At 37.7% G+C, this 21,226-nt stretch overlaps 2 protein-coding genes across 3 annotated transcripts; one reads left to right on the top strand and one right to left on the bottom strand.

The window, feature by feature from the left end:
- Positions 1 to 7,489: 7,489 nt before the first annotated feature.
- On the top strand, positions 7,490 to 8,160 carry LOC113761849 (LOB domain-containing protein 12-like). The gene is made up of 2 exons (XM_027305004.1): positions 7,490 to 7,645; positions 7,813 to 8,160. Exons 1-2 carry the CDS (start codon positions 7,490 to 7,492, stop codon positions 8,158 to 8,160), a joined length of 504 nt encoding a protein of 167 aa, XP_027160805.1.
- A 2,860-nt stretch (positions 8,161 to 11,020) lies between these two features.
- LOC113761846 (cytosolic endo-beta-N-acetylglucosaminidase 1-like) lies at positions 11,021 to 19,942 on the bottom strand. 2 transcript variants are annotated; one of them, XM_027305002.1, is made up of 12 exons: positions 19,127 to 19,942; positions 17,682 to 17,819; positions 17,016 to 17,125; positions 16,801 to 16,912; positions 16,608 to 16,715; positions 15,375 to 15,487; positions 14,441 to 14,522; positions 14,183 to 14,263; positions 13,598 to 13,653; positions 13,082 to 13,217; positions 11,745 to 12,476; positions 11,021 to 11,254 (listed from the first exon to the last, which is right to left on the bottom strand). In XM_027305002.1, the coding sequence occupies exons 1-12, from the start codon at positions 19,667 to 19,669 to the stop codon at positions 11,240 to 11,242; spliced, it is 2,226 nt and encodes a 741-aa protein (XP_027160803.1). In that variant the 5' UTR covers positions 19,670 to 19,942; the 3' UTR covers positions 11,021 to 11,239. The 2 variants fall into 2 exon arrangements, with proteins under 2 accessions (XP_027160803.1, XP_027160802.1); XM_027305001.1 differs by having other exon boundaries at positions 11,021 to 12,476.
- Between the last annotated feature and the right edge of the window lie 1,284 nt (positions 19,943 to 21,226).

Here is a 21,226-nt window from a genome sequence, read left to right as displayed (position 1 = left end):
GACAAACAAGAAACCAAGAGTGCAACGTACAAAGCACAACCGCCACAAAGCACACTCAAACGTACAACATCCTCACACTTCCTTCAATGAAAGAAGCAGTGTCTAAAAGTTCAGCTCTGGAGCTGCCACGTGGCAGCAGCGGGTTCTTAGCAAATTTTTGCCGTAAAAGCTGAAATCTTTTGAGTTCATTGGCCCATTAACAAAGAACAACAAATATAGAGATGCACCACTTGTTGCATCAATAGAAAACCACGTGGCAGAAGGAAAACAAAACACTAAACCCCTATTTCTTTTTATATACAAGGTATAGATTTTAATATTTTCGGTGAACACATTTTAATTATTTTTTTAATTTATCTACATCAAATCGATAAAATACATTATTTAATAAAAATTCTAAAAAATAGCAAATCAAACGTGTTTCAAGCAGGGGTAACAATTTCATTTTTTTTTTGCTTAAAAAAAAATACTCAATGTAACTACTAAACACTTATTCTTATTCTTAAATACACACACACACACATATATATATATATACTTTGACAATATTCATTAGTAGATATTGATACATGTCACTTAATTATAAATTAAATATGAACTTTAATTTTTCATATGTGATATGAATCTATACTCGTTAATGTATACAGTGTTAGTGTATACAATATTAATCAAAAGTTAAAAGGTCGATGTAAATGCCACTATAACATGTTCTATTTAAACTAGTGCTCAATGCACATCCAATGTGTGTAGAATAAAAAAATAAATGATTTTTGTGATTATATATTTTAATAAAATTTTTATTACCAAAGCAAACATTAATCCTTTAAATATTTTACATAAAATAATTTTATATTGGTAGTTATATTGAAACGTATACTCAAATAGTTAAAAGTAAAAATAGTCATGAATAATTATAGGTAATTACAGTAAAAGTAATTGTTATAAGGAAAGAAAATAAAGTTCGTCAAGCAACCACAAGTATTAACTACAAACCCCTTTCTCGGACTTTATAGATGGTAAAATATGCAGACAAACTTTGACTGGGCTGGGCTAAGAATGTGATGTTGACAAAGTTCAGCAAATCCACACTTCTCCGAGCCCGTAACTGGTACTCGAAATCATTAAGAGAGTGGAAACTGGCCCATTTGCCTGTTGATTGTACATTTGCTACGCTCCATTATCTTCTGAGTTCTGATGGCTGATGCAAGTTTTTTTTTTTTTTTTAAATCGTAAAGACACATCCAGTTTAACCTATTCCTACTCCTACCGAGAGGGAGAAACCTACTCTATGGGGTGACCCAACTGAGCGGGGAACCTGACGGCACATCTATGTTGGGTTCGATGTTATGTTGTTTACGGTTTTACTTTTCCAGGTTTGTACGTGAATAGAAATTATTTTAGAATTGGACAATAAAGTACTAGATAAACAATCATGGAAGTTCATCAGAATTTCTAGCACATTACGTCATATTTTAACCAAAAAAAAAGTGAGAAAGGATTTACTATCACTTCAAATACACACAAATATCTGCTGGGCTAATTCAGCCATACACATATTAATTAAATAATACAATTATTTGTATCTTTGGTATATAGCACAATTAATTTCTCGTGTGTGACATGCATTAAAATATAATGGAACTGGGCTCACGCAGTCATTGGAGAAATTCATAGCCGTCAAGAAATCCTGATAAATCATTTATCACCCAACATTTCAGTTTTCTAGCTTAATGGATTGAAATATTTCACATAACGCCATCTGCAATAGCACTAACAAAGTCTATTGCACGATTCATCTTGCGTATGGTATGGTGCATAATATGTCATTCTTCTTAACCAAACATTTCAATACATACAAGCACGTAAAAATTTTAAAAAGACGAAACAGAGATTTCAAGCAAGAAAACCGGATGACAGGGAGGGAGATTCATTCATGACATAGAATAGAAAAGAAAATGGGTAGAAGGAGAAGGACAGCAACAGTGACCCAAACGAGCATCTAAATATGTAATGCATGAATTTAATTGCGACCAAGCATCTCGAAAATGCATCTGTGTGTATATAATTACGATGATGCTCATTTAATGCTTGCGTTGGAGTTCTTACCAAACAACGAGACTCTGTCCTCGTCTCCCGCTTTCACAAGGAAAACCATTTGCGTTTGATGAACTAATTAAGCAGAGTTAATTGTGGAGAAAAAAATGAATAACGTAACCTAGAGAATCTTGGACTAATGCTGTATATCCAACCATTTGCGTTTAAGTAGCGTTACTCGATCCTCCAAGGCTAGGTCCGCCGGCGCTCCGGCTAGAGCTGTAAACGAATCGAATCGAACCGAGTATCTCATGTTTGAGCTCTGTTCGTTAAGCAGTTCGAACAACGTTCGTGTTCGTTCGTTAATTTTCGAACTCCAAACCTGTGTTCGTGTTCGGCTCGTTAAGCAAAATTCGTGTTCGAATTCGTGTTCGTGTTCGACTCGTTTAACATAAATGAGCCGTTCGCGAACATGCTCGAAATGCTCGAATCCAAATTATTTTAAGCCTTAAATATGCCATGCAAATTATTAACCATTCTAAAAAACAATTAAAGCACTAAGTGACTAAATTCTATTATTCATTAACTATATAACTAACATTAACATAAAAATAACAAATAAAACAAAGCAATTTGCCCTCCAAATATAAAAGTCCAGCCATAAAATTAACCCTAAAATTTATCAAATGATAATTATGTCCATATTCGCGAACGTTCGTTAAAACTCGCGAAATACTCGTGTTCGCGAACGTTCGTTTAGTATGTTCGCGAACGTTCGTTAAAACTCGCGAACATGCTCGTGTTCGCTCGATTATTAATCGAACAAAAAAATTCGTTCGAACTTGGTTCGTTTAAAATTTCGAACGAGCCTTTCACGAACACGAACTAGTCGAAACGAACCGAGCTACCGAACAGCTCGGTTCGTTTAACAGCTCTAGCTCCGGCATAGTGTTTTTTTTTTTTTTTTTTCTTCAAATCTTGAATCAAATGCAAATTATCATTTGTTTGGTTCTGTTTATCATGTCCTCTAAAAGACCCTACTCTAGAGACTTGAAACTAAAACTTAGGCTTTGTTTGAATAGCATTTTTCTAGATATTTTTGTAGAAAAATTAATGTAACAATTTGATATATGTGAGACAAAAAGATGATTGATATATGTGATTTTTCACTGTTAAAATTAAAAGTACTCATTTTTTTTTCTTTCTCTTGTAAAGATTAGAATCTCTCCTTAAATCGAAATATTTAATCTCTCGACGATAATTCTATGTGTCATTGAATCATCCATATTTATCTTCATCGCATGGATAAAACATTTGTTTAATCTTATATCGCAGCATGTGTCGTACCAACACATGCATTGAACAGTTAAGTTCTTTTGATAATTCTACGTGAGTATGATGACGTTAAAATAAATAAACAATGCCGATTCGGTTGCCGGTTCAGTAGGATTTGATGATACATTTCATCCCAAACAAAAAAAAAAATGTTTTAATGATACAAAGTCACAAATTGTTATTGGTTGAAACATGTACATTTTAGAGCTGCATAACACAAGGGAGGGAGGGTCCAGTCAATCATGTCTATTGGCTCGCGGGCTCAGAGTCTTCAATTGATTTTTCTCGAATGAACATTTCTCAACATTAGTCCGAGATTCTCAGCAATTTAAAAATAAATCGCGACTCTGAGGAATTCATTTGGAAAGAAGATCTCAAGGGGAAGGGGCGCTACATTTCCTCTGGAGGGCAGACAAATTAGAAAGTTGTTCGGATGAGCAGCAGTTTGATGAGGCTAGAGAAACTGTTTCTGATTAAGAAAAGGGTTAAATGCAGAAAACCACCTGAACTCTCATATGAGTTGCACAATACACCCTCAAATATGTTTATAGGCAGAACGCACCCAAGGTCCCCTGAAAAGTAACGGATATTTACACACCGTTTATTTTATGACTCAAATGACAACTTTATCCTCAAATAATAACTGAACAGACAAAATCACCCTTCTTCTCCTCCAAACCAATCATGTCGGCCCCACAAATTGATCCATAATAAATTGGGTGTGTCAAAAGTCCTAGCCCCCACAATACAGATTACAAACATTACATGCCCGTGTCCGCTTGCTATATAAACCATCACCCGCTACTCTTCTTTTGCTCCCATACTATTATCATACTGCTACGAACCACCACTGGCAAGATTGCAGCAGTTGTGAAAAAAACACAGGCGAAGGCGAACAGCTCCAAAACTCCGAAAGGTGGGTGAGTGGATGGGTGATCACTTATCCGTATCCGCGACGAGTGTGGTGTGGTGGTGATGTCGGCGGACGAGTCAACAACTTTGGAGCTCATAAGACAGCATCTGCTGGGAGACTTCACTTCTAATGATACGGAATCTTTTCTTAACAACCTTAGTCTTCGTTTCGTAGATGTCTGCAACGACGATGATCATAATAAAACCACAATCAGCTCCGGAAAGCCCGACCCAACAACTTCCGAGTCGGATTCCGGCTCTTTCATTTCAGACCCCCCAAAACAACCCGACACCCCCGTTTCTCGTTACCTCAAACTCGAGCCTGATTTCTTCGAATTCGAAACGAAACCCACCATCCTCATCGACTCCATCTCGTCCAAAAGCCCCGTTTCGGGCAGTCCATACTCAGAAAATCCCTTCAGGCCCGCTTCGGCCTCGGGATGTCCGACCCGTTTGGAAATGGGCCCGGCGGGCATTACAGAGAGGTAAGAAGGAGGCCCTGGGGAAAGTATGCCGCGGAGATCCGAGACCCGGTCCGCAAGGGATCCCGGGTCTGGTTGGGGACGTTCGACACCGCCATGGACGCTGCAAAAGCCTATGACTCTGCAGCGTTCAAGATGAGAGGAAGAAAGGCCATCCTCAACTTCCCCTTGGACGAATTTTCTTCCTGGATTTTGAATGGTCCATGAAGTGCGTACGGGTGCTTTTTTTCCACACCTGTATCTTGAGTTGAAGTTTGTTGCATGGTGTGCATTGCTTGAGCTGCAACTATTTGGACTGTGTTCCATATGAGTAGAAATTGTGTATCTGTGAAGAAGAGGAAATACAAGGGGGGAAAATGAGAAGTGATGATAGGTTGTTCTCATTTATATTCACTGGAAAGAGGGCAATTCTGTCAGCAAATTCCACGGACAGAAAGTGGCTTCCACGCGTTTTGTTTCACCGTGAAATGTGTGAACGGTCAATTTTTTAGGGTGCAAAATGCCTATAAACATATTTCTGGGTGTTTTGTGCAACTTCCATGAAAGTTCGTGGGTGTTTTCTGCATTTAACCCTTAAGAAAACAAGAAAATTAAAGATTGGAATCATGTGACCGACAATTAATGCATGGCTTAGATTTTCCCAACTGCTGATTACAATACCAATCTATCTCTCCCTGCCAGTTTATATCGCGTAGTCAGGTTCGCATTAATAGCATTCAATATTTGATTTTAGATTTTTCGTTTCCTTCCCCCCGCCCCCCAAAAACAAATTTCTGATGCTTTGAGCCTCAATGGTTTTGCCTGCCAAATTAAATTACAAGACAAAACGAAAAAGAAAAGAATGGCTTCATTAAAAATCGAATTTATCAACCAAGAAAAATGTATGAAACCAATAACGACCACATACTTAGTTTTGACGATTGCATAAATTGGGGGTTGAAATGGAGAATTTATCAGATTCATGAAGCTGTTGACCGAAGCATGAGAAAATAAATGCTGCATAATAAGGCCATTAGAGGCCTTTCCTTTGCGATTCCATGAATATTGCTATCACCATAATTATACGATGAAAATTCATGGAAGCTCACGGGCAGCTGCCTGCCGCCTGGGTGGAACTAAAAAATCGTAATTAGGATTAACAATCGTACACAACTAAGACGTGCATATATATATATATATATATATAAAAGGATTAATCTTTGCTGTACTGACATTATGTACACTGTCAGTATTGAATAAGTGACAATCATATAATATTTATATTTAAAATTCAACTTTTATACATATATCACGAATTCGATACTGACAACATATACATTAATATCGATGTGTATAAGATATATTCTATACAGAATCACAACTATACATGCGTGACATGGTGGGGGATAATTCAGATAAGGACGTATGATGTTACATTCATGTACCATACAATTTTTATTGTTTTTGTTACATGCAGACACAAGTATCTTCAAATACAATGCGGTGCCTCCTAGGCACATCATATGTACAACTAAGCGCACGAGATTAATTATGCGGTAGGACCATAGTTAATCCGTCTCACGAAGTTGCTAATGTGTTGACCGTTGGTTTGATCAAGGCTGAGGCTGCTCCAATTTTGGGGCCCGACGAGATTATATATTCATTTGAGAATGGAGACTTGGGAGAGCTAATCAGCTAAATGTATTGTATTCACGTGAATGTCTGTCTTAACCAATGTTCACGTCTTTCCTTCGTATTCGAGTTTGAGTTTGAGTTTGATTTGAATTGAGTTAAGTTTTAGAATATTTTTTTCCCTTGCTTTTCTTTTTCTTAATTATTATTTACTGTTGATACTATACTTGCTAATGCACCTATATTTAAATCCCTTTATACTCTTTAATTAATCACTACTCGGAAAGAAGCACTAAATGGGGTCTTGTAGTGTTCCTTCAACATTGAATTGAACTACGGAAGAAGAGTCAAAGGCTCAAACAAGAACGTGGAGACCAAACAACTCTTCTAGTCCTTTGTATATAGTAAGTAGTAAATAAAATGCCGACCAATCACAAGTGCTGGCGGCAGTCAACCCTCGATTTCGTTTCTAGCCTACGTGTCTCACCTCAGGGCCATCGATCAGGGAAGCTGCCTGTCAGATTGAATTCATAGACTCTGTCTACATGGATTAATTCTAGTAAATCAAAATCCCTCCTCTATTAATTAAAATATAAATCGACTGAGAAATTCCCCAAGAAAGAGAAACCAACCTTATTGATTACTGCTACGACTTTCATTCACAGGAACACTACTTTTATTTATAACCATAACGTTCTGCCGCATGATTTGAGGACTTTCTCAGAACTCAATAATAACTGAAAAGTTCTTTCTTATCTAAAGATATTCTAATCTCAGAAAATTATTAATCTGACATTGGCACTTAAAAGCCTTGATTAATTTAAATGCCTTGATCTAATGAGGACACAGGAGGTTCACACTTTTTCTCTAATCCCCAAGTCCTTGGCCTCCTTTAATTATAAATAATCAGACTCGAGAGTTGAGAGTTCCACTCTCCACAAAGCCCCGTCTTACCAACAACTACAAGCTACAACTACAATTTTGGTTTATCCTCCAAAGTCCTCCATCGCCTCCTCCTTCCCCACCTCCTCCTTTTCTAGTTTTCTTTCACCAAGAAGTCGCTTAGCTCTCTCCCTCTCTGAGTTTTCCTCCGTCACTCACACTGAAAAGTGAAAATGGGCGGACATTCCCCATGCGCTTCATGCAAGTTGCTACGTCGACGCTGCACCAAGGATTGCCCTTTTGCTCCTTATTTCCCTGCCGATGATCCTCACAAATTTGCCATCGTTCACAAAGTCTTTGGTGCCAGCAACATCAGCAAAATGTTACAGGTTTCTCACTCCGTCCCTCTTTCTTCTTGCATATGTACTTAACTGTCCTGATCATTATAGGGATCGGCCTCCAGGTTGCAAGAGTGACGGGTCTTTGATTTGATTGATCATGACTTGCAAAACGTGATTCTTGTCTAAGTTGGTCAACTTTTCATCTGGCTTTGCAGGAGCTTCCAGTTCATCAAAGAGCAGATGCAGTGAGCAGTCTAGTGTACGAGGCAAATGCAAGAGTCAGAGACCCCGTCTATGGCTGTGTGGGAGCAATATCGTACTTGCAAAACCAGGTTTCTGAACTACAAATGCAGCTTGCAGTGGCGCAAGCAGAGATATTCTGCATACAGATGCAACAAGATCCAATGGCCATGCCAACTCCTCAGTTCGATGATGATGATGAAGAATCTTTTCTGCTCCAACACAACCTCCCTCAGTACCTAAACTTCGCCTCCTCGTCTAGCGACGTCATTCAAGAATCTTTCAAGAAAGAGTCCCCCTTTGGGCGTGACATGGTTTCTTAAACAGTAGCCTGCTGCAGTAATAAATTTATCTTGCAGTTCTTACTTTATACTATCCATTAATTATTATTTGGTCGCATGCTATAGCATATTCTCTGCCTATGTGTGTGTATATTGTACTTGGCGAGAGAAAGAGGGCTACACAACAAAGATGGACTATTAAGTAGCAACCAAAGAAATCACCATTTAGCAGAGGTAGATGTGTCTGAAAACAAGGGTAAGTTGAGGAGTCAACCCCAGCATGTGTGGCAAGTACTAAAATATTTGAACCACCTCTTCTCTCTATTTTTTTGCACATTATAAGTGTACGAATTACGATACGAAATTAATTCATCATGATTTTTTATTTTACTTCTCTATAACGTGTCAACTTTCTCACCTGGCAACAAGAAAAAAATTAAAGAATATTAACCGACTTAGATTTTCGGACAAAATGATTGCATATAACTAATTAAATTTTACACAAATTGTTCGGATATTGTAAATTCATCGCAATTTACATCTTTTGACACGATTCAAATGTTATATATATATATATGCTGGTCGAGTCAAAACTACTTTGTCAAAAGATTTTGTCTTTTCAATGGTTAAATTAATTACTTAATTGCAAAGTAAGTCCTGAGTGTGCTTGAGAGGTTAAGGTTATGATATGATTGCTTGAGATAGATTAGATGACTGCCCTCATCTCTCTTTCGTCCTCTTTTTTCCTTAATATCGATCTATGTTAGACATCTCAGGTGCAATTAAAGTCGATTCTCATATATTGGAGTGGAAATGCAGTCGATTCTCAGCTCCATTATGGACCCCTTACCAAAAACGAACAGAAAGAAGTACACAAAGGAAATGAAAATCATATAAAGAAAAAAAAATCGAAAAAGAAGAGCTGCTCATATATTGGAGAACATCTCGCAAGTGCAAGAAAAATGCTCGGGGCAGTGCAAGAAAATGCTCATGATCTTGTGGGAATTCTCTTAGGTTAGGAGTGGGGTAGGCAAGGAGGTCACGTGTTCTCTAAATCTAAGATTGCTTTGTCGCATGTTTCTATAAACCTATACCTCATTTAATGGAAAAAAAAAAAGAAAAAGTCCAGTCATAACGTTCTTTGCTTCTCTCGGCACTAGATGGGAAAACAACAAAGATCAGATATGGGTCTCTCGGCTCTGGATGGGAAAACAACAAGGATCAGATATGGGTCTCTAATAGAAAAGGGCACTCTTCAGTTGCTTTTGATCGATTTCGATGTGGAAAGTGTGCGCAAGTCAAACTGGAAAGTTTTCTATCCTCTCCATTAACTCCACTTTTCCTTCACTTGTCGCTTCTTTTAAGAAAGCGTTTTTTTTTTTTTTTTTTTTTTGTTTGGGGGGCGCAAAAAGAAAGCAATACAAAAAATTTTTGAGACTACTGGAGTTCTTTTTACATGGTACCATGATCTTAACCTCGATTTGTCATTTAGTATCATCCACGCTTCCACTTATGAGAATCTAATCGTTGCTCGACAGGATTTTAGGTCTACTTGGCTCTCAAAAAACTAAGCAACGCATGAATATTTCGGGCCTCTTCCTATCTTTTGATTGATCAAGTGAATCTAATCATTTCATTGGAGTTAGCCAAATCGCAAGTAGAGAGATCTTATAGCAGCGCAGCTTACCTGGTCGTGGTCGTGTAGTCTATTTTTACAGCATCGATCACGGTTCGACTCTCCCCAGAATTTAATGCGTTGGGGCATCCCTGAGGGTGGCACTGTTCAGCTGCAGAGAATTAGTCTGGGTGATTTCAAAAGATTATGATATCTCCGATGTCAGATTTAATGTTGAAATTCCGCTGACAATTAAATGAGAAAGAAGTAAAGAGGGGTTAAAAAGCAAAAATCACATTAGCATGCTACAAGCAATAGATGACAAGCAATCTTGGCATTTTATACTACAAGATGTATGGATATCAACATTAAATCGATTATTTCGTTTGCAATGAGGATAATATATGGACATTTTACATTTACCTCCATTTAATCACCACAAAAAACAAAACCAAAAAAAAAAATAAAATGAAAAGGTTACCTGGACACATTGATCGAACAGACGAGGATGGGAGCCCTGCTAAGTCCGTGACAAAGAGTAGCTTTCTGATTGAAGTGGGTCAGTAAGGCGGAACTTTGATACTAACAACAGCATAATAGAGTACAAATGTGACTGAATCGGGTTAAATGCATGAAAACTTCAAATTGAGTGGCGGTAGATGGACCCTTTTAGAAGCTATAAGATAGTCAATCAGGAAAACATTTTCAAGCAGATGCTCAAAAGTACAGAAGAAGTATATAGGAAGACAAGTGGGTGCCCTCCAATTTGAATTTACCCATCGACCGTCCGACTAACAGGAAACCCTTTCTTTTCTTTTTTTGTGGGCTCGAGGAAGATAATGCTTCCTAATGGAGGTAGTTTTGGTTGTCTAATCTCCGATTCTATTCTTTTGGTTTCTCTTCTATTTCTTACTTGCCGTTCCTGTTTTTGGCGGGTGTGCTTATGGAGGTCAGGTGACTGTTTTATATTTATTAAATAAAAAATCTATGTTAGGTTTGCCAAAAAAAAAAGAACCAAAGAGGCTCTGGGCATTGGCCTCCTTAAATATATTAATTAAGCTTTGAAAAGCCATGCGAATGAGAATAACGTTCACCCTCTGTTAACAAGAAGCGGCACATGTTCATACTTAACTCTGGTAGATTACTTGAGATATTTTTATTTTAAAAAAAAATTGTAACATTTTTTTGATATAATATATACGAGATGAAAAGGTAATTAAAAAGTATGTTTATGATGTAAGTAAAATAAATTTATGCAAATAATCCACTATCGAAACATACTCATAGTTTGTCATCTAATGCTATATTTCACCTTGTGCTGCTTATTCTCGAAGAAAATCACCATAACATGTTCCTAACCAAAAGAAGAAGAAAAAATATTTATTCATCCTATTCTTGAAACGATACAGGCAAATAGCAACTTAAGCGAATGAGCGTCCCTTTTCTACCCTTGTAAATTGAAATGACTAAACCTCATGCTCGAGCTCGGCCTTAAAATAAAGTAGATTAAGAACCTGGAACCTGCTGTAGTGGGTCCCACATTCACGTCAATTTTGCCTTGCACTTGTCAGGCCGTCTCCTTCTCATGTCAGTTCGGCAGAGAAGAGTTGACCCGTCTCGATGGTCAGCTCGGGATAGTCATATGGCAGCCCACCAGGTTGACCGAGCTGAGAATGAATGGGCCTGGTGGGCCGCGCCGCCCGAACTCATCGGAACTAGTTAGCGGAACCCTAGAAGGAGTCCCGCTATGGAAGGCTCCTTGTCCTGCTAGGAAACTACTACCTCCGACTCTATAAATACAACGCATTGTGAAGGTGCTAGGTACGCTATTTCTTTGGAACACATACTCACTTCGATTCCAAGCTTTTATTGACTTGATCGTCGGAGTTGCTCCGGGGAACCAGCCCCGCCGCATCTTTGCTTACAGGTCGGCACGGCCACCCTGCCCCCTACCAGCTAGCTCGGCAGAATCACAGTTCAGCTCGGATCTCGTTTTTGGCAGTCGCATCACCTGCAAATCTAGAAAAGGAGAATCTTCTAGCTTTTGGCTGGCCCCATCAAAATTGCAGACCTGAATTATAAATTTGAGGCTTGAAGTAGCAGAAGGCAGAATGAGGTCAGAAATGTAAAATGCTTCCACTTCTGCAACACCAAGAAACTCTGCCACTTCAGCAAGCATTTTGTCAGTTAGCTTGGGATCCACCAGTTTCTGGACATAAATATTAAACATAGGGAATGCAGAGTCTTTCCCATCTTTCAATTGCCACATTAGCTTGACACTAAGTTTCTTGGACCCTTCAGAACCTGAACTCCATTTTATGTATACACCTCCAACAGTCCAAGAGGCAGATGGTGGGAAATCTGAGTTCTGTGAAGGCATATGGACATTTAGATGCCCAAGTACAGCAGAATACTCGGATTGACTAAGAGCAAGCGATGAATTGGGACCATCTGGTTCCAGTTGAGAGCCAGTGACTAGAGGCGTTGCCATGTAGCATACAGCATGAATTTCTGTTAGCGTGTAACCGCCCATTGCAATGCTACTTTCCTGCACGATCCATTCTGGTGCTGCCTCCGCATTCGTAACCCGACGTGGCATTATCACAGAACTAAATTGGCTTGAGAAACGGTTCATCGCAAGCAAAGTGTTTCTCCAGGATGCAAGAAGTATGGATTTTTTGTCTTTCATGGCAGATGAGAACTCAAGCAAAAGTCCTAGAAGAGAGCTGTCATTTGATTTCACCTGAAAAAGTGATACATTCAACAAGCAAATTGACAGCATAGAATTCCATATCCAGGATATACATATAAACTCAGAAGAAATTGCCTGCTTTTGATGTCATCAAACAATTTCATAACCTTATCAGTCTAAACTAATCAAATTTAGAGAAGTTCCATGAGGTCCACATTTTTCCAAATGGAAGTAGCTAAAGTATTAAGGTTTTGGTCCATTTCAAAGTTTAATTATACCTATCATTACTCCCCCTGGTCATTTCATGTTTTCCAATTTCCACCGTTACTTTATGTGAATTCAAAGTAACTCTTATAATAGTAGCTAGAAGTAGATAGATATACTGAATACTCATTCTTTGTCGAATTTTCAGTATCTATTTGCAAGCCCACTTAGCCAAAGAATATGTATACCAAAATTTGTGAACCTTCATCTTATAGCCCCTGGGGGTTTTATGTTCTAGGAATGTGATAAAAACCTAGACTCATATGATTGGTGTTCCATCATTTATAAAAAAAAATCTATTACTTGAACGATTAGGCTTGACAAATCAAATTGCACCGGATAAATAGTTCAAATGCTTTATAAGAAACTTGCATACAAATTAAATAGCTTACAGAGTATGTAAAGTGAACTGGTAAATCTCCCAAAATGAGCTCCCCTTGGAAGAGCCTTGCCTTAAAATAAGCATCACCATCAAGAGTTCCTTTAAATGTGATATTCCCTCCTCCACTGTAAGATGCTTCCTTAAAACTACCATTTCCAAAATATATATTCAACACCAAGTAAGATACTGTTGTCTTGTCAAAACATTATAGACAATAATATTTTCTATTTTCAGCTCTTTGGAAACAAATAAAAGCATATCTAAAAACTAAGGAGCAATCACATTGAATTAAAGAAAGAATGATAGTGGAAGTAAAAGATGAAGTCTTCCTTTACGAAACCAAACATAAATTGTGATTATAAGGTCCGTGGAACTCAAAATGGTTCTTCTTATTTAGAGCAATAATTTTTTAGCTTATGGGATAACAAGTAGAAGGCACGCATCGAAGGAAAAATAAATTATAATGGGAGTAAAACAAATGTCATCCTTTTCGAAAGTGACATGCTTATGTCACTGCAAAACTTACTCGACGGAGACTTGGATGGTATCTGATGCAGAATCTCCAGAGAACTTGAGAAAGGGCTGTGACATGAGAAAATGAGTTTAGCGGAAAAAAAGAAGCAAATAATAATGCCACCATAGAACGGAATGTGGTTCAGAACAGCTTAGTGCATATAATGGATCACCCTTGTTAATTGTATCACATTCAGCGCTTAAAGTTTGGATAACATGCAAACGATAATCAATAGCATGAATTCAACACTCCCCTCTTCCTCCCATCAGCAACTCAACCACACACACAAGCCTGTTTAACTGGTCAAGATCTTTTAGATGGTAAAAGTAAAGGCACTACATAACTAGTGGTTTAGTTTCACCAGATGACAAATATAGAGCAAAGATTCTGAAATTGATCCATTCTAGTACTATGTAAACCTTAACAACTTGTAGCATCTCTTCTAGCACAAGGTTAATGGATAAAACGACATACAAAATCTGTAATAGTATGTTTATTTGCTCGACTATTCAATAGATTAGGTACCTCCATCTGGTAGCATCATATGGATACTCGGAAAAGGCATTAAAAGAAAAAACACGATGAGTGGAAGCATACTTGGAAGCTTTGGGAAGAAATGTTATTCCAAGGAGTGCCTGATACTTGTGCTCCATCAACTGATTTATGGTGGCCATGACCCTGTACAAGGACTTGCATGAGTCGTATTTAAGCAGCAGATTTTTTCTCATAAGCATTGTTATGATATGCAGGAGCCAAGTGACAAACCAATAAACCCTTGCGTGTACAGGATAAGGCAAACTGATCTTAAAGAAGAATGAAAAGGAATAGAAGATGTAGACTTGCTTAATCAAATACCTGGTCAAAATTTGAGTAGAATGGAAGTGCTTGGGGGTATTTCAATGAAATTCCCCAAGATTGCTCAACGAGCCCCCACCATCTGCAGAAACAATGATATTATGCAGAAGTTGATTATAAGTAATAGAGAACAAAGGCAGCACATATACATCCAAGTACTTAAACGTGTCTCCTAAAAACAGTATTAATAAGAACTCTTATATACGGTACTCAACCCATTTTTGAGAAAGCAATTGGTTTAAATCTCATATCCTACCATAGACAGTTAATAATGATCATTGTAAACAGATATGCCAAAGAAAGCATAACTTCAATGTAACAACTCTCTGAGTTCAGTAAGTAAATAAGCAAAACAAAAGAAGCGACGAGGAAAGCATGCATGTAACCAGATCAATGAAACATCAAATGAATCAGACTTCGAGGATTCAACAACATGGCATAGTTTCAAAAAACAGAAGCATTTTGTATGAAAATTTTGTTGCTAGCGAGCTATTTGCAAGAAACTGAGTTGACATAGATCAGCTTAGATTTTATAAAAGCACTGAACTACCCAAAATTACTTGCCATGGATATTACAACAAATAAACCTTTGAAAATATTACCAATGAGGCTTACATCCTAAAGGCCATTTAAACTCTAGAATCTTTCTTAGATAATTGAGTCGTACATTTGAAAGATACTTTAAGCAAGTTCAAAGATTACAAATGTAATATTTCTTCCTCTTGTAGGTTCCAATTCATATATCATTTAGATAACCTCGTAGCTGTGTTTAAACTATTCCGAACAATTTATTGTTTCACAAATCACTTTCATAGCTTCTTTTTTCTAGCTGGAGAGTATTATAAGGCACAGAGGAAAAATTTCCGGAGCACCATCAATGAATACCCAAAAAAGAAGTAGATCAATTACAACTAGACAGGAAGCAATTACCTACCGATTTTGAGCAGTTTGAAAATCAGGTGGTTGCTTGGTCTCATAGACCCACCCAGGAGCAAAAATTGCTGCTGACACATCATCATTCTTTATCACATCAAGTGCAACATTTGTCTGTGCAAACAGTTATCAATCAGATGCATAAGAACCTCCTTCCAAAGGTGATGATTACAGATCTTAAATCAGCCTCTAGAAGGGAATTTTCATAATTATTATGTCAAATTGTCAGCTAGAACATGTCTAAAGATTGACAAAGTAACTAAACACACTATTCCACAATTCAATAATTAATATTCATGCTAAAGACAAAACAGAAATTCTGAAAGTGTTAATGTTTATTTCATTAAGAGCACTTCTGTCCACATCAGCACAGGCATAAAACCTATGAACTGGTATGAAAAGATACAAAATGTTGATGAGAAACTATAGGAATTAAGGGAAAAAAATCTAAAAGAAGATCCATAAACCAAGAAGCTCACCCCCCCTCTTTTAATTGGTTAATATTTGACCTAGAGGCTTCATGTGCTTACGTAAGATCGCTTGGAGAACAACAATCCAAAATTTAGTGATGCGCCCGGGGGGGGGGGGGGGGGGGAGGAATACTTTGGCAACAAAATGCAAGATCATTTAGCTACCACCCACATTCTGTATCTCGCCTATGTCAGCCCAATAATTGGGGTATTTTAGGAAGTACCATGACTTTGATACAGCTTACCATCGTCCTGGAATAAACAATTTTTGGAACAAAAACATCATGAAAATTGGAGGCACACAGAAGTATAAAATCCTGCAAATAGGATGAACTAACAGGGAAGTTAAAGGATGATCTAGACAGAAAAGGTTGCTAATTTTGACAAAAGCTATTAAAAAGATAATCTTTAATTAGCCATTTTTAAATAACAATTATAGACTAAAAATTGTGTGTCTATAAAGTTGGTGTGGGAGACCATGAAAGTATTGTAACAGTCTAACATTATCTTTTATCTCCATATTGCATAGATTTTTCCCCTTTTTTTATACAGAGCATTCTCTGCAAAGGAGACTTCCAAGAAATTTACCTTCCAACTACATCTACACTAAAATATATGAAATCACACTTGAGCTAAAAACAAAAGGGTTATGTAGCTCTTCTACTTTGCCAGAATTTTGTTGGAATATATCATACATCAAAATGCAGATAAGAGAAAATGCAACATATTTCCATTTATTGCATAGATTAGGATTAGTAACATACCGTCCACTCTCCACCACCATATGTGTTCCTCCCAAAGACATCAATTCCCATATAGACATCAAAACGTCTATCACTAGCAACTGAAGCGGATTCCTTAGGATAAGTTTCCTGCTTGGTAAAGAAGAGTATATTTACCAGAAAACTAAAAAACTGTTATAAATTGAATTGAAGTTCCAGGGGGTAAAGAGAATACCTTCCATGTATAGTTTACAAGTATGCCATCACATAAATCAAAGAAAGGTTTATTCATGTCATTCAACTGATTTTTCCAGTCAAGGTCACCATTAATAGTAACACTGTCATACCTGAAAAAAGTACAGTTGTTAAAATCGTATTTCACCACGTTGCTAAGAAGTAAAAGTAGAGACAGTACTGTGAAATGTAAATGATAAATTTCGTAACACCCACCATATGACTAAAGATGTAGGTAGTGACGAGTGCATGGTCTGGGTTAAATGGCTGACAAACTCTTTCAGATTTGGGATTTGTCCCACATCCAACTCAACCTCCATATTAATCTGAAAATATGAGAAAATGGAGTGATCCAACCTCTGGCAGTTGTTCAAAGAAATAACTTCAGGAACGATGTCTTCTGCCCCTAGCTTATCAAAAAATGTCATCAAATAGAGTAACTAAAAGAGTTTCTTTTACCATGAAACGTCACTTGATGTGTATACAACTATCTAGTATACAATGAAAAGAAATAAGAAAAAATCTGACATAATATTGTTTCTCAAGTTCACGCTACACAATATTTCAAAACTTCCAATGACAAAATGAGTTCAGATAACAGTATATAGATATACTTTTAATTTTTTTACGATATATGTTGCCCAGTGGATGCACCTGACTTTTCTCTTTCATATATTTCCTCAAATTAATCTAAGACAGTTAATCTCAATGCGGCTCTCTTGGAACATTAAGCAATCTCTCTGGAAAAGGAGAGAAGAGAATGTAAGAAAAGGAAAAAGGTCATTGGCAAAATGAGCATCTGTCATCTCTGACTTGTGCCGCTGATTAATGAGCATCAAACACGTCAATGACTAAACATTTAAATTGCCTGCAGATACACACCAGCCATCCATCAAAGCCCAGAGCAACAGCAAGCTCAGTCAAGAGCTCGGCATACATTTGAGCAGACTCCTTTGTGGACAGCAGTTTGTTAGCCATAATTCTCCCTTCCTTCCACTCCATGATGAACGTTCCTAGAACCTTAAATTCCATTACCAAGAATCAGTAAAAGGACAGCAAAAACAACCAAATCACACACAACATTTTTCTGAACCAGCTACTTTTGTCCATCAAGACTCAAAAGGGGAAGCCTGGCACGTTGCAATTAGAATTAATATTAATTACTATTACCTTTTAATAAAGTTTAGGAAGTCTTTGTACAAATTCCAAAGCCATTTTGCAAGTAAATGTACCCAAAAAGAAAAAAAAAACTCCAATATAAAGAGGGTATACATGTACATGCATGAATCTCTACGTATTTTTGTTGGTAAAAATATGTAGTTATGTATCAACAATTTGAAAAAGATAGAGTTGCTTGCGCTAACAATTGTCGGATTATTTCGAGCAATGTCAACAACAATGTATAAGGTGTGCTCTAAGACCCTTACAGACATTTTCTTACAGAAAAACATAGTGTAACTTTCGGAAAATGTTTGTGGAACCCGCACGAGGTGAAAGACAAAGTGACAGCATCATGTCGTTTAAAAAAAAAAAAATCAGTTAACTTTGGTCATTTTCTTTCATATCATTTTGAAAGAACACGAAAGTTTTTTTTTTTAAAAAGAAAAATGAAAATCATTTCCATCTCTTTCAGAATTACTCCACTTGCTAGCTTCTGAAAAACTAAAAATAAAGAAAAAATCATTTAAAACGTTTCTGACATGACATTTTTTAAATGAATTTTTTTGTCCTTGATATTTAACATAGTAACTTTATGTCCCAAATAAAATCAATTCAAGTCGGTAAAATTTAGACTCAACTTAAGTTTTCCATCATTTTTTATCCTGAATCTAAAACTCTTTGCAGGGGTAAAAAAGTTTTTAGATTTCATTTGTAATTAAACAAATGATGTAATCTATATTTATTTTTGTCCAAAAAAATAGCATCTGACCCAAATCATGTTCATTTTCCGTCCTAAAAATGTGAAATCTAATCCAATCCATGTTTATTTGCCATTGAAAAGAGTTTGAGCTGACCTTTTTTTATACATAAAAGTGATTGAATGTAAGCTACGTAGTAATTAAGTGATTGAAAACTTGTAGTATTGGGACTAAATTTTGTTAAATTAAATTTGTAAAAGATGTAAAATTAATATTTTATAAATGAATGACCCAAAAATTTACTTCGCGAAATGTGGGGATATCTTGAACGATTTTATTTTCCCTACGACGAAGTAAAGTTCTATCCTTAGAGAAGCAATTAAAGATGAAAAGTAGCAGCTACTAGGCTGCCACTCTCTATCCATACTCCACTCAAGAAGAAAGGAGAAAGAAATGAACTCAAAGTACCTTGACACCATGCTTGTGAGCAGTATTGGTCCAGCAAGGAGGAGGCAGAGTAACCAAATAATGAGAAAAGTAAACAAAAACATCCATCAAATACCAATGCCAGATAGCATAGGCATCAGCATTATTCCCTCCTTGTACCCACTTATCATCCGCGTAGCCTCCCTCCATGTCATGACACACCAGCATCCTCCGCCGTTGCGGCAAGGCGGCAGCCGAAGACTGCTGCTGCTGCAGCTTCACTCTGGACTTATTGAAGGGGAAATGGAAGGAGTGGAAGTAGGACCTGGACTGGAGCTCTTCCAGCGTTTTGAGAGGGTAGGAGATTGGAATTGCAGGTTCTTTCGGATCAAACGGCGGAGGATCGGAGTTTGGAACGGATTGAATTTGAGGAGCGTCCTCCGTTACTGGATTTGAATCCATTATAATAGAGATGATGGAGAGGAGAGGGTCTAGAAAGGATTTGAGATAGCTGAGAGTGTGGCGGTGGCGATACCAGAAGCGACGGAGAGTTGGAGTTAAATAGGCGCGAAGGCGAAGAAGCATCGGGGGAGTGGAGGAGGAGGTGGTAAATTACTACTAGTACTATGCGATCCATTAGTGGAGTCTTGGAACTGGGGGGACTGGGAATAAATTTATTTTTTATTTTTAATTTTTCTTGGCGTAGGAGCGACGGCGATGTAAATTTTTCCACTGGGGGATGACCTGGGAATTACAGGGGCCATTCGATGATTGGTGGTAGAATTTGACTTGGATCCCGGTCTTTCCATAGAATTTCGTGTTTCACGTGTACGCTTGATTGAAGCAGCTTCGTCATCCCAAAAGACATCATCAGTTACACTCTCCCGCCATCACCCATGGTCCCAGTGGATCAATCAAATCTGAAACTGTACATAGTTGTTTGGCAAAGGATTTTTTTCTGCGAAGTTTAATTTCTCAAAAATTTTTAAATATATATTTCAAAATATTCAAAAACGCACAAAACCACGACTCTTTTTTCCTTTCTTCTTCTTCCTTCCTCACCTCAACTCACCACCATCTCTGCTGGCATCAGTGACGACGCCTCCCTCTTTTAATTTTTTTTTTCCCTTTCCTTTCCACTTTCCCTCTCCTCTCCTTCCCCCGCCATCTCCTCCCCCACCCCAGCGCAACCAGATCTAATCGTGACCAGGGAGGAAGGAGAGAGAGAGAGAGGAAAAAAGGTTTTTGTCGCCAGTGGTTGGCGGCAATGTCGGCGATGACAGTCGCTCACTAGGGAAGAAGGAAGGAGAAGAAGAGGAAAGGAAAAAAAGGGGAAAAGAAAGAAGTGCCCGCCTATAGACCCTGCGGTACACAATTTGCCATGTCATCAATAAGAACAAAAACTAGCAGATACTAGTAGAATTCTAGTCCTGTTCATTGCTCGGCTTCAATTCTCTTCCGCTTTAGCTTAACCGTGGACAGTGGCTTTACCAGAATCCGATCTCTCAATTCTCCTCCCCTCCCTCCCTCCCTCCCCCCTTCCTTTTCGTTTTTGTGGTTTTCTTTTTCCTCTTTCTTTCTGGTCTTTCCCAAATACTAGTAGTACTACACATCAGAATTGGGTGGCAACAAAACACCACGTCCAGGTTATGATTTGTTTTTGCTTTAATCCCCACTCAACATCCTCCAAGGTACCAAAGCCCAAATGTTTTTCTTTAATAGCTGATTGAATTTGTCTTGTAAGTTTGCGGTATACATTTGGGTTTCTCGATGTAGCTTTAAAAAATATTTTTGAAACTTAGGTCTTCTGTGAGAGGGGAAGAAGACACGGAGGAGATGAAGAATCAAGTGGCAGCGGGTAGTTCAATGGAGATGCAAATGACCGCTAGTCCAGAGGAACAAAGTGATTTGGTAGTCGCCGACGAGGGTTTTCTCGGAAAACAAGACTATGAATATATGGATCTATTGAATGATTTTAATGTCCGGGAAGAATTTTCTAATGAGGAATTTGGGGTTTAATATTAGGAGGGAGTACGTGAGAAAAGAGTCATCAGACAGTTGTGATTGTGAATCCATCTTTACTGACGCCGCTGCTGGATAGTGAAGGAGGTTTAGGAGAGGAAAGGCAGTTTTGCGAGGAAT

Source organism: Coffea eugenioides, chromosome 2, assembly GCF_003713205.1.
Source record: "Coffea eugenioides isolate CCC68of chromosome 2, Ceug_1.0, whole genome shotgun sequence".
NCBI lineage: Eukaryota > Viridiplantae > Streptophyta > Magnoliopsida > Gentianales > Rubiaceae > Coffea > Coffea eugenioides.
Note: the sequence above shows the minus strand (reverse complement) of the source record. Positions and strands in the feature narration are given on the sequence as shown.

Excerpts from the sequence above, each read along its gene's own strand:
- LOC113761849 (XM_027305004.1), top strand. The coding sequence starts at position 7,490 with ATGGGCGGACATTCCCCATGCGCTTCATGCAAGTTGCTACGTCGACGC. Across the intron at positions 7,646-7,812 it reads ACATCAGCAAAATGTTACAG|GAGCTTCCAGTTCATCAAAG; the intron begins GTTTCTCACTCC and ends CTGGCTTTGCAG.
- LOC113761846 (XM_027305001.1), bottom strand. The coding sequence starts at position 19,669 with ATGCTTCTTCGCCTTCGCGCCTATTTAACTCCAACTCTCCGTCGCTTC. Across the intron at positions 16,913-17,015 it reads CCTACATCTTTAGTCATATG|GTATGACAGTGTTACTATTA; the intron begins GTGGGTGTTACG and ends TACTTTTTTCAG. Across the intron at positions 13,218-13,597 it reads ACCATCCAAGTCTCCGTCGA|TTTTAAGGAAGCATCTTACA; the intron begins GTAAGTTTTGCA and ends TGGAAATGGTAG.